Here is a 14,242-nt window from a genome sequence, read left to right as displayed (position 1 = left end):
AGGGTATTTTTAGGAGGAGGCAAACTGCAATCACCCAGAATTCCCATATCCTAAGGTGACCACCAAGGACTGGACCAAAAGATTAAACTTTAAAAAAAGTGGAGCACATGAAGGTTCCCTGCCTTAGTCCACCAAGGGTTTTACCATTTAGCCATTTATTGCTGCAATACAAAAAAAATGCCAATCCTGTGCGAAGGAGGTGGTCAGGATTTTGGAAACAGCCTGCCTGACTGTTTCTGCAATTCCACCATTTCTGGCCATCACACAGGACCATAAATGGCTGGATTGGGAATATCCCTTTATTCATTCTAGACCTTTGTAATGCAGTGTGTCAACCAACAGATTTGACTTAGGGCTAAACCTAAGGACGTTTTCCTGGCAGTTGCCTGGTTTTCAACCTTTAACCCCTATACAGGGATCTGGACTTCTTTGCAGGGAACACACCAGAGTGCTGCCTCCTGGAGTAGTCTCCATGTGGTTGGTTGCTGATCCACGGAGGTCAGAGACACTAATGTGCACACCAATGAGGCAGGCAAAACTCGTAGTCAGTAACAGGCTGGCAGGTCAGGGCAAGCAGAGTACGTGTGAATCTGTGAAACAGTCCTTAGGTCAGGGTGGACAGCAGACGATCAATATGGTAATCAGGCACAGGTCAGTACTTTGTAGAAAATATCAGGCACTGTAATATAGGCACTATATGGTCATAAGTATTATTTGAATACTATATGGAGGTAATATGTACATATTGTCTGGCAGGATTTAGGTACATACATTAAGGTAATAAGTGCATATGTATCATCACCAACTTCATAACCTCTTTAAATACTGTAAGTCACATAAAGAAACATTTTCATGGAAAATAAGCTTTTGAAGATAAAATTCAAACAAGGAGGTCACCTTACCTGTTGCTGATGTACAGGTGGGTACTGAAGTCCTGTCATTGACTGAGTTGATATTTTTGGCATCATCTTCTGCTGGAAATTTGATGACCTTGGAAGCGACTGGTTGGACACTGTATTACCCTGTTGTGAGGAATCATGTTGAGCTGAAGCAGAACTTTGCGGTTGCTGTGTGAACTGCATACCAGGTTTGGGTTGTGTACCCAAGACAGAAGACACTTGTTGGTTTGATTGGTCAGGGCTATAATGAAATAGAGGCTTAGATATGCCAAGATGATGATCTGCAGGTAAATGACTGGAAGTCATGGAGTTCTTATTGGTATCCTGGGGCTTCATCATCTCAGCAGGGTTATTTGGCGAACTACTTTTGTAGAGGTAGTTACCTATTGCCTTTTGTTGGCTTCCACTTCCAGGAGGAGTACTCACCGAAGTACCATGAGGACTTAGCTGCTGTTGTCGAAAGGGACTTGGAACCTTCTCCAGTCCATACTGTCTTGTTGACTGTCCCGTAGGTGGAACATTTGACCAATTAGAAGATGTGTTAGGCTGGTGTTGCTGAATTAAGTTATGTTGTCTATTGACTGCCATCTGTTTTAACTGTTGAGCGTGAGAAAGTTCTTGCCAATTATTCATACGGTTTACACAAGAAGACACCTGGGATTGGCCTTGGTTCTGGGCCACCGCAGTGCTTGGTGAAGAAGCCAACGGTGAACTAGACATGGAAAAAGTTGGCCCTGTAGAGGAAGGTCTCATCTGTGGTGAACTGACTCTATTAGGATTTAAACATTGTGAATATTCACTTTTAATGACAACCTTGTCCATAGGTATAGATGAGTTGATCCTTTGGTTTTGTTGACCGATATCTATGTTAAAAGGTTCATCTTGTTTAATTGTTATATTGATCATATTTTGCAATTCAAGGTCGCTCATTGGTGGCACTGAAATATAGGTAAACTCATTAAATAGCTCTTGGAGTTCTGGGTCCATTAGTTGTTCCTCGTTGTCATCTCCAAATCTAAACATGTTTTCATGAGAAAGACGGGAATCAATATGTTTGCTGCACGATATGTTTTCTCCAGGTTCCTTTTTGATGTCCTTTAGGGTTGTATTAAACAGGTCATTACTTGCTATGTTGCCATTCTTCCTATGCATCGCCTGATCCATTGGCATTGCTCCATTGACTGACTGGCCTGCTCTGTCAACTGCATGATACATGTTTGGCCCCATCGAAATGCACTCATTGCTTTTAATTTTCTTGAAATCGAGGAATGCGTCATCTGACACACCGTTCGGTCTCTTATTGTTTGCTGCGGATACATTCACCACCAATCTTCTCTTCAAAGATCCTTGAAGCTAAAAAAAAAAGAACAAGACAAAGGAATTTAGGATATTTATATGAAATAAATTCATTATATATTCATCACTGGACTAATCTCTTATAAGCCGCATCAACGGCGGGAGGAGGATCTTATGAAATACATTTTTATAATAAAATCTTAAATAAAAAATAAAATAAAAATACAGCTTTACTGTATAGACTGGAACAGTATGAGAAGAGTAATTTCTTTATTCTTAGAGTGTGGATGCAGATCTATTATACTGGTGGAGGTCTGGATAAAGCAGGTGGTAACACTATACCACAGATAAAGCTCTGTATGCTGCTCCTCTGTCTCTGGGAGAGGGGCTATGACATTTCTATAGCCCTTAACTTCCATTTACTGAAGCTGCCCAAAGCACACACACCATGCTGCACTATCTATACGGACAATGCAAAAAAAAGTGTGTGTCTTCAATATGGCCACCCCCAAGAAAGTATTGAAAAATACAATATAAGAAAAAGAACACAATGGGGGTCATTTATGAGTGTTTTTACGCCACTTTTTGGCGTATTTTTGTTGCAAAACGGTTTTACGGCAAAAAATCTGCAACTTTTCCCCACTCACACCACTTTTCTGAGGAGGAGGGGGAGAGGGCGTCTCATTCATCATTTTCCACGTCAGTTTATGGTGTGGAAAATGGTCTTATACTACGCCAGAGAGAGAGCTGGTGTAGTTTAAAGCATGACGCACGGCCAGCGGCACCAAGCGCCAAGGTTATGTAGAGGCCTGCACCTCTATAAAATTTTGGCACATCTGCCACCAGCACAGGGGGATTAAGACCGGCGTCTAAATCACCGGTCTTAATAAATGACTCCCATTATCTCTATTCTACAGACTTGCATCTAATTCATGAGACTAACATTACATTCAGGACACATTTCTCTTAGGCCTCATGCACACAAACGTATTTTCTTTCCGTGTCCGTTCAGTTTTTTTGTGGGCCGTATACGGATCCATTCATTTCAGTGGGTCCGCAAAAAAAAACGAAGTTACTCCGTGTGCATTCTGTGTCCGTATGTGGTACCTTGGAACCGAACCTGGTTCGGGAAATGTTTTTTTACAGTATAAATCAATTTCTGAAGTTATTATGCAAAGTCTCGCGAGACTTCACAAAGTTATAACTTTGGCTCATAGGAGTCAATACATTCTAATACTGTACTGAGTGCTCGCTCCATACAGTATGGAAATAATTTTATGAGAATCGACTTCTGATGTTTCAGCCGAAGTCAATTCGCTCATCCCTAGCTATAATACAGGGTGGGCCATTTATATGGATACACCTTAATAAAATGGGAATAGTTGGTGATATTAACTTCCTGTTTGTGGCACATTAGTATATGTGAGGGGGGGAAACTTTTTAAGATGGGTGGTGTCCATGGCGGCCATTTTGAAGTCGGTCATTTTGAATCCAACTTTTGTTTTTTCAATAGGAAGAGGGTCATGTGACACATCAAACTTATTGGGAATTTCACAAGAAAAACAATGGTGTGCTTGGTTTTAACGTAACTTTATTCTTTCATGAGTTATTTACAAGTTTCTGACCACTTATAAAATGTGTTCAATGTGCTGCCCATTGTGTTGGATTGTCAATGCAACCCTCTTCTCCCACTCTTCACACACTGATAGCAACACTGCAGGAGAAATGCTAGCACAGGCTTCCAGTATCTGTAGTTTCAGGTGCTGCACATCTCGTATCATCTGAAGTCAATCGTCTATGCTGTGAAGATACGAGATGTGCAGCACCTGAAACTACGGATACTGGAAGCCTGTGCTAGCATTTCTCCTGCGGTGTTGCTATCAGTGTGTGAAGAGTGGGAGAAGAGGGTTGCATTGACAATCCAACACAATGGGCAGCACATTGAACACATTTTATAAGTGGTCAGAAACTTGTAAATAACTCATGAAAGAATAAAGTTACGTTAAAACCAAGCACACCATTTTCTTGTGAAATTCCCAATAAGTTTGATGTGTCACATGACCCTCTTCCTATTGAAAAAACAAAAGTTGGATTTAAAATGTCCGACTACAAAATGGCCGCCATGGTCACCACCCATCTTGAAAAGTTTCCCCCCACACATATACAAACAGGAAGTTAATTTCACCAACCATTCCCATTTTATTAAGGTGTATCCATATAAATGGCCCACCCTGTACATTTTTATTTACATGCAATTACAAAAGTATTCCGTTTCAGGGGCTATACCCCCCTAAAAAAATTAAATTAAAAAAAGGTGCAAAAAAAGGTATTTTTTTTGTCACCTTACATCACAAAAATTGTAATAGCAAATAGTCATATGCCCCCTAAAATAGTGCCAATAAAACCGTCCTCTCATCCCGCAAAATATGAGCCCCTATCTAAGATAATCGGCTAAAAACAAAAAAAAATGACTCAGACTCAGATGAACACGGTAAAAAATAAAAAATAAAAACGGTGCCAAAAAAGCAATTTTTGGGCAAATTTTCCATTTTAATCAGTTTTTTTTCCAATAACAAAGTAAGGGTTAACAGCCAAACAAAGCTTAATATTTATTACCCTCATACCGCAGTTTACAGAAACACCCCATATGTGGTCGTAAACTGCTGTATGACCAAACGGCAGGGCGCAGAAGGAAAGGAAAGCTGTATGGTTTCTGGAAGACAGATTTTGATGGCCTTTTTTTTGGCACCATGTCCCATTTGAAGCACCCCTGATGCACCCCTAGAGTAAAAACTCCATAAAAGCGACCCTATCTAAGAAACTACACCCCTCAAGGTATCCAAAACTGATTTTACAAACGTCATTAACCCTTTAGGTGTTCCACAAGAGTTATTGGCAAATGGAGATGAAAATTCAGAATTTCTATTTCTGGTAACCTTGCCTCACAAAAATGTAATATAGATAAACCAAAAATAATATGTACCCTAAAAATAGTCCCAACAAAACTGCCACCTTATCCCTTAGTTTCCAAAATGGGGTCACTTTTAGGGAGTTTCTCCTCTAGGGGTGCATCAGGGGGGCTTCAAATGGGACATGGTGTAAATAAACCAGTCCAGCAAAATCTGCCTTCCAAAAACCACACGGCGCACCTTTCCCTCTACGCCCTACCGTGTGCCCGTACAGTAGTTTACGGCCACATATGGGGTGTTCCTGCAAACGACAGAATCGGGGCAATAAATATAGCATTTTGTTTGGCTGTTAACCCTTGCTTTATTACTGGAAAAAATTATTAATATAAAATTTGAGAATTACATTTTTTTTGCAAATTTTCCATCTCCATTTGCCAATAACTCTTGTGCAACACTTAAACGGTTAACAAAGTTTGTAAAATAAGTTTTGAATACCTTGAGGGGTGTGGTTTCTTAGATGGGGTCACTTTTATGGAGTTTCTACTGTAGGGGTGCATCAGGGGGGCTTCAAATGGGACATGGTGTAAATAAACCAGTCCAGCAAAATCTGCCTTCCAAAAACCATACGGCACCTTTCCCTCTACGCCCTACTGTGTGCCCCTACAGTAGTTTACGGAAACATATGGGGTGTTTCTGCAAACTACAGAATCATGGCAATAAATATAGCATTTTGTTTGGCTGTTAACCCTTGCTTTGTTACTGGAAAAAAATGTATTAAAATGGAAAATTTGCCCAAAAATTTAAATTCTCAAATTTCCTTCCTATTTGCCAATAACTCTTGTGCAACACCTAAAGGGTTAACGACGTTTGTAAAATCTGTTTAGAATACCTTGAGGGGTGTAGTCTATAGAATGGGGTCATTTTGGGTGTGTAAGCGTCACAAAGTGACTTCAGACCTGAACTGGTCCCTAAAAATTGGGTTTTTGAAAATTTCTGAAAAATGTCAAGATTTGCTTCTAAACTTCTAAGCCTTGTAACGTCCCCAAAAACTAAAATGTCATTCCCAAAATGATCCAAAAATTAGGTAGACTTATGGGGAATGTAAAGTAATAACTATTCCTGTAGGTATTACTATGTATTATAGAAGTAGAGAAATTGAAACTTTGAAATTTGCAATTTTTTCCAAATTTTTGGTCAATTTTGTATTTTTTTATTAATAAAAATAATTATTTTTTTTACTTCATTTTACCACTGTCATGAAGTACAATATGTGACGAAAAATGGCTTGGATAAGTAAAGGCGTTTTAAAGTTATCACCACTTAAAGTGACACTTAAGGAGTTAAGGACCAGTTCAGGTCTGAAGTCACTTTGTGGGGCTTACATAATTGAAACCACCCATATATGTCCCCATTTTAGAAACTACACCCCTCAAGGTATTCAAAACTGATTTTACAAACTTTGTTAACCCTTTAGGTGTTTCACAAGAATTAAAGGAAAATGGAGATGAAATTTAAGAATTTAACTTTTTGGGCAGATTTTCCATTTTAATCCATTTTTTCCAGTAACAAAGCAAGGGTTAACAGCCAAACAAAACTCAATATTTATTACCCTGATTCTGTAGTTTACATAAACTGCTATACGAGCACATGGCAGGGTGCAGAAGGAAAGGAACGCCATATGGTTTTTGGAATGCAGATTTCACTGGGATAATTTTAAGTTGCATTTGAAGACCCCCTGATGCACCCCTAGAGTAGAAATTCCCAAAAAATGACCCCATTTTGGAAACTACGGGATAAGGTGGCAGTTTTCTTGGTACTAGTTTAGGGTACATATGATTTTTGGTTGCTCTATATTACACTTTTTGTGAGGCAAGGTAACAAAGAATTGCAGTTTTGGCACCGTTTTACAATGTTTATCTGACAGGTTAGATCATGTGGTAGTTTTATAGAGTAGGTTGTTACGGATGCGACAATGCCAAATATGACCTTTTTTTGGTTATTTGTTTCAGTTTTACATATTAAAGCATTTTATTTTTATTTTATTTTTTAGTGTCTCCATATTCTGAAAGCCATAGTTTATTTTTTATTTTTTGGGCGACTGTCTTATGTAGGGGCTCATTTTGATTGGTACTATTTTAGGGTGCATATGACTTTTTGATCACTTGGTCTTACAGTTTTTGTGATGTAAGGTGACAAAAAAAATTTTTTATGGTGTTGACCTAAGGGGTTAAGTCATGTGATATTTTTATAGCAGGTTTTTAAGGACGCGGCGATACCTAATATATATACTTTTTTTTTATTTATTTAAGCTTTACACAATAACAGCATTTTTGAAACAAAAAAAAAATCATGTTTTAGTGTCTCTATATTCTGAGAGCCATATTTTTTTTTTTTGGGGGGGGATTGTCTTAGGTAGGGTCTCATTTTTTGAAGAGCGAGATGACCGTTTGATTGGTATGATTTTAGGGTACATACTACTTTTTGATCACTTGGTATTATACTTTTTGTGATTAATGGTGACAAAAAATGGCACAGTTTTTATAAAAAAAAATTTACGGTGTTGACCAGACGGGGTGGATCATGTGATATTTTTTATAGAGCAGGTTGTTACGCACGCGGTGATACCTAATGTCTGTTTTTAATTTTTTTCTATTTTTTACAATTTTATATGTCTCTTTTTATGAGAAAGGGGCTTTTTTTAATTGAAATTCAAATTTTTTTTATTGTTAAAAACACATTTTTTTTCACTTTTAATATTTTTTATTTTTGTCCCACTATAGGAATTCAACATTACAGGGTCTGATCCCTGTTTCAATGCAGCACAATACATCTGTATTGTACTGCATTGACTATCAGTGTATTACACAGTGTAATACACTGATAGTTTAACTATAAACCCAGCCTGGGAGCTTGCCCTCATAGGCCTTCATACATTCCAGGCCCCAAAGCCTTGGAATGGCTTGGGGCTGCCATGGCAACCATCGGGTCCCCGCCACCGCAGCACGGGGACCCAATGGCTAAGGAGAGGGAGCGCAAACCTCCCATATGCGCGGCATATGAGGGGTTAATCCACCGGCATCGGCGTTATCACGGATGCTGGTTGTGCTGCTGATTGCCGGATCGCTCATGGGGGGGGGGGGGAAGGACCGCAGGACGAGAGTGCTCGTCCTGGGGCGTAAAGTACCGGCCATTTAGGACGAGCATTCTCATCCTGGGTCCTTATGTTCACATGACTGTCATGTGGTAAAAATTCCATATGAAATTTGCAGCAGAATTAAGATGCGGTTTGTGAATTTAATTGTCATTGTGGAATACGAACCAAAATCCATGTGAAATTAAAGGGGTTGTCCCACGAAAAATATTCTATAGTTTTCAAACCAGCACCTGGATCTGAATACTTGTGTAATTGCATGTAAAAAAAATTAAAAATGTTGCTCCTCCTGCTCTATAACATGCTGCCTGTAGCTTATGTTGTTTTCATGGTGACAGGTCCCCTTTAAATCTTCAACTGTCATCAGCCATGTGTTCTGTTAGGCTACTTTCACGCATGTGTTTTCGTTTTCCAGTATTGAGATCCGTCATAGGGGCTCAATACTGGAAAAAAAACGCTTCCGTTTTGTCCCCATTCATTGTCAATGGGGACAAAACTGAACTGAAAATAACGGAATGTTCCAAAATACATTCCGTTCCGTTTAGTTGCGTTCCCAGACCGGAGAGCAAACCGCAGCATGTTGTAGTTTGCTTTCCGTCGTGGGATGTGGAGCAAGACGGATCCATCATGACCCCAATACAAGTCAATGGGGACGGATCCGTTTTCACTGCCACAGTCTGCCACAATAGAAAACGGATCCGTCCTCCATTGACTTTCAGTGGAGTTCTTGACGGATCCGTCTTGGCTATGTTACAGATAATACAACCGGATCCGTTCATAACGGATGCAGATGGTTGTATTATCGGTAACTGATTTTGCTGAGCCCTGCCGGATCCAGTAAAAACGCGAGTGTGAAAGTAGCCTTAGAAGCTGTGGCAGTTACAGGGAAAGAGCTACAACGGAAAGGACTCGCCCCTTGGTAACTGAAACACCCCCTGAGCTGCCAGCCTGAAATAAATCTAGCAGAAAGGTTGGAGCAATGACTGGGGAGATCTCAGGACCCATGTGAGGTACCGGGCTGGTTCTAGCTTAAAGAGATTGTCATGTCCTGTATAATGTCTGATTTGAATTTTTTTTAGATCAATCATCGCATAACACCTTTAAGAGAGGAATTAGGAGATAGAGGTCACCAGGTCTTGGGAATCCTTGGCAATTGCCCATTTGGCCCCCCTTACTACCCTCTAACCTCCTGATAATGGCATGTAGATGATAAAGGATGAGCCACCACTCACAACCTCCTCCTATAACCAGGCGCCGGTTGGAGACATCACCATTTGACTACGGTATACTGGGCACCGTACTATGCTTTTCTTTTCCTGGAGTCCTTCAAACAACTGGTAGTAAAGTTGAATGCAATCTGCTTTTTGAAATCCCCCCCCCCCCCTTCCTTTTAATCTGAGATATGGCTGTAAAACCTGAACAACAAGTTTAGGATAGTGACGTAGACGTCTGAGAATGCATCTCAGCTAATTATCCTGATGTGTTACCTACAGTACACCAGGCTACTTGCAAAAAAAATGAGGGCTTTAGAATATCTAGATATCCAACTGCAGATGCTGTCCCAGCCAAAGCCCCAGGCAGGTGGCCATCTTGGGAGCAGCATCTTCAGGAGGGAACGTGTAAAGAATCTAGGGCAGGCGCACTGTGTTATGGAAGCCCCTGGAACGTGCATACGTTGGTATGGCGGCATCTTGACACAAGACGACAAATCATGGACAAGCAATACCCTAAAATTTATCCCGACATCGGACAGAGAAGCTGTGCTCGTGCAGCAGCGCGTTTCGACTGTAAGTTATGGTTGCAGCGACTAAAATAACGCTGATAATGCTGCCCTTGTATGATCGCGGTGGCGCCCGTGATGAGATTGCGGTGTTCTGATGGATCGCCGTGGTGGCCCAGGCCTGTCATGTATGTAGGCATACATCCTATTAGGCCACCTGGATGGAAAGATTGAAAAGTTCTCGAAATGTGGTGATAAAAAAAGGGATTTTCCAGGAGTTTAATATTTATGGTCTATCCTCAGGATAAGTCATCAATATTAAATCAGTGGTGGTCTCTCAGCCCCCCAGTCGATCGACTGTTTAAAGAGGCTGCATCACTCTGGTGATTGCTGCGGCCTCCTCACAGTTTACTAAGCACAGCGCCGTACATTGTATAGTGGCTGTTCTTGGTATTGCAGCCCATAGGCCACGTGACCGATGAATGTGACATCACTAACTGCGGCCTCTTCTGTGGCAAAAGTCAGACCCTCCACCAATCAGAAATTGATGACTTATCCTGAGGATAGGACATCAATATTGTACTCCAGGAAAGCCCCTTAAGGAGGATACCAAACCAATTTTTTATTGCTCAGATATGTCAAAATGTAAGGAAAAGCAACTTTTCACTAGGTCTTGATTAAAAAAAAATGTTTTGCTTCTTCAGTTCTCATGCAGATGTATGTGTCTCCATGGTAACAGACAACAAACAAACCCTAAAGGACAGGACAGGAAAGTACAGATGGAGAAGATTAAACCTTTAAAGGGGTTGTGTCATAAAACATATTCTACATTTTTCAAACCAGCCCCTAGATCTGAATACTTTAGTAATCGCATGTAATTAAAAAGTTAGTATAGTCACTGAGTTATTCAATAAAATGTATTGGTATAGCGCCACCTGCTGTTTGTTCTTTTCCTTATTCTCTGTCCGTCTCACTGAGCTGGTCGCACGCGCTCAGTTTAAATCTTCAACTGCCACCAGCCATATGTTCTGTTAGAAGCCGTGCCAGTTACAGGGAGAGAGCGGCAGCAGAAGGGACATGACCCCCAGAGCAATTGGCGCATTGAATGTGGAGATCTCTGGATCCATGTGAGGTACAGGGCTGGCTCTAGCTTTGTTATAAAGGTATTGTCATGTATCATGTGATGTCTGATTTTCATTTTTTACATCAATAATGGCACACCCCTTTACTTACAAGGCCTCATTGTGCCATACGTATGGTAAAGCAGCGTCGGCGATCTTTAGGGTACAACTCTCAGTTTCAGGATTCGCTCAGTTATTACAGAATAAACTCTAGACACTTCTACTTCTGGTTTCCAAAATTTGCTTCAAGCAGGAAAACAGCAGCAGTCGTTAATATGATCAATGCGAGCGCTGGCAGCTTGAAGCCCTATGAAAGCTAACAAACGTAACACGATATCAGCTCTGGGAGATGGAAACTGCTCATGTATGCCGTCATAATGAGGACGGAATTTGAGAAATTAAATACGGTTAAGGCAATATATTGTAAGTGTGGGATCTCATTTTCTACAGAGTAGCGTGGATAATCTGGAAATATACTATAGTAATAGATGTAAAAACATATTTCAAGAGAAGCTATCGCCAGCCTGGTACTGTCCAGTACAATGTTCAATTAATTGGGTAATTATTCGGGTAAAGTAAATTTTTTTTAGAAAAAGAGCATCAAATGCTATAAAGCACCAGTACATGACCACTGCAGCCAACCAGTGACCTCAGTGGTCAAGCGCCATATTACTATAAAGAAATCTGCTCCATGTATCCCAGGAGCTCAGCGATATCCCTCCTCCTCCTCTTCACTGTCCAGTGTCTGACTGTAAGACAACTGGCTGCAGCAGGCTCCCTACTCTGCCATGTCTGTAGTAGGACAAAAAAAATTAAAGGGGTTTTCCGAGATTTTTGAACTGATGATTCATCCTCAGTGTCCCACTGCTATGGGTTTACATGCAATTTTGTTGCAATAAGATCAAAAAATGGAATTTATCATATAATTTAGCATTTTCCTGTAAAAAGCAGTTAATCGGCCACAAGTACCAGTCACTAGGAACTGTGCACCTCTTCCCATAGGAAGTAGGAAACTAGTTGGTAGACCCATCAGTGCAGAGACAGTGTATTCCTGGAAATTGAGGAGTGTGGATGAAGAGAACCAGCAAAAAGGTGGAGAAAAGAACCTCTTAACAGCACGCCTGTGTTGAGAGGAGGTGCGAGTAGAATATCTGAGAAGATAAACTGCTTAACCAGAAGCTTACAGACTCCATAGCAGACATTGTTCAGAAAGTGAAAGGCTTCTGGCCTTGGACAAAGCTAAAAGTCAGAATCTGGATATGCCCACCATACTACATCCCGCAGTTAAAACCTGTAGTAACTTAAACTGTGAGTATGGCAACCTGTAAAAAACATGCAGAGCGTAGTCAGATGTTGGGGTCTTCCCTGTGGTTGCATAGTAAGAAATGTTGCACCCCTATTCTGGATGCTTATGCTTGAGAGAGAAGTGCATTGTGAGGAGAATTGCTTTAGGGGACATCTTGGCCTATTATCTATTACAGCAGCTATGTAAGGCTTGTTTCATATTTGCATTAGGCCTCATGCACACGACCGTTGTGTGCACCCGTGGCCGTTGTGCCGTTTTCCGTTTTTTTTCGCGGACCCATTGACTTTCAATGGGTCCGTGGAAAAATCGGAAAATGCACCGTTTTGCAGCCGCATCCGTGATCCGTGTTTCCTGGCCGTGAAAAAAATATGACCTGTCCTATTTTTTTCACGGCCAACGGTTCACGGACCCATTCAAGTCAATGGGTCCGTGAAAGAACACGGATGCACACAAGATTGGCATCCGTGTCCGTGATCCGTGGCCGTAGTTTAGTTTTTATACAGACGGATCCGAAGATCCGTCTGCATAAAGCTTTTTCAAAGGTGAGTTTTCACTTCGTGAAAACTCAGAACCGACAGTATATTCTAACACAGAAGCGTTCCCATGGTGATGGGGACGCTTCTAGTTAGAATACACTACAAACTGTGTACAAGACTGCCCCCTGCTGCCTGGCAGCACCCGATCTCTTACAGGGGGCCGTGATCAGCACAATTAACCCCTTCAGGTGCGGCACCTGAAAGGGTTAATTGTACTATCATATCCCCCTGTAAGAGATCAGGGCTGCCAGGCAGCAGGGGGCAGACCCTCCCCAGTTTGAATATCATTGGTGGCCAGTGCGGCCCCCCCCCCCCTCCCTCTATTGTAATAATTCGTTGGTGGCACAGTGTGCGCCCCCCCCCCCCTTCCTCCCTCTATTGTAATAAATCGTTGGTGGCACAGTGTGCGCCCCCCATTGCCCCCCCCCCCCTCCCTCTATAGCATTAACAACGTTGGTGGCCAGTGTGCGGCCTCCCATCTCCCCCCCCCCATCATTGGTGGCAGCGGAGTTCCGATCGGAGTCCCAGTTTAATCGCTGGGGCTCCGATCGGTAACCATGGCAACCAGGACGCTACTACAGTCCTCGTTGCTATGGTTACTTAGCAATAGTACAATAGTTGAAGATTAATACTTACCTGCTGCTGCGATGTTCGTGTCCGGCCGGGAGCTCCACCTACTGGTAAGTGACAGTGACAGGTCTGTGCGGCGCATTGCTAAATGAACCGTCACTTACCAGTAGGAGGAGCTCCCGGCCGGACACGAACATCACAGCTCCCAGGTAAGTATGAATCTTGTACTATTGCTAGTAACCCGCTGCCACCAATGATCGGGGTGGGGGGGGGGCGCAAGATGGGAGGCCGCACACTGGCCACCAATGTTGTTAATGCTATAGAGGGAGGGGGGCCAATAATTGCCACCAACGATTTATTACAATAGAGGGAGGAAGGGGGGGGGCGCACACTGTGCCACCAACGAATTATTACAATAGAGGGAGGAAGGGGGGGGCGGGGGGGGGCACACTGTGCCACCAACGAATTATTACAATAGAGGGAGGAAGGGGGGGGGGCGCACACTGTGCCACCAACGATTTATTACAATGGAGGGAGGAAGGGGGGGGGGGGCGCACTGGCCACCAATGATATTCAAACTGGGGAGGGGGGGGGGGGGGGGGGTCTGCCCCCTGCTGCCTGGCAGCCCTGATCTCTTACAGGGGGATATGATAGTACAATTAACCCCTTCAGGTGCGGCACCTGAGGGGTTAATTGTGCTGATCACGGCCCCCTGTAAGAGATCGGATGCTGCT

The 14,242-nt window shown here is 42.2% G+C and overlaps 1 protein-coding gene across 1 annotated transcript in view; it reads right to left on the bottom strand.

The window, feature by feature from the left end:
- The window catches only part of MAML2 (mastermind like transcriptional coactivator 2), a 185,919-nt gene that overhangs the window by 76,796 nt on the left and 94,881 nt on the right, over positions 1 to 14,242 (bottom strand). Inside the window, exon 3 of the mRNA XM_040426306.1 lies at positions 903 to 2,252. Coding sequence (XP_040282240.1) covers positions 903 to 2,252 — 1,350 coding nt within the window. The remainder of the gene's footprint in view (positions 1 to 902; positions 2,253 to 14,242) is intronic.

This window comes from Bufo bufo, chromosome 3 (genome assembly GCF_905171765.1).
Source record: "Bufo bufo chromosome 3, aBufBuf1.1, whole genome shotgun sequence".
NCBI classification, from domain to species: Eukaryota; Metazoa; Chordata; class Amphibia; order Anura; family Bufonidae; genus Bufo; species Bufo bufo.
This window is presented reverse-complemented; position numbering and strand designations above follow the sequence as displayed.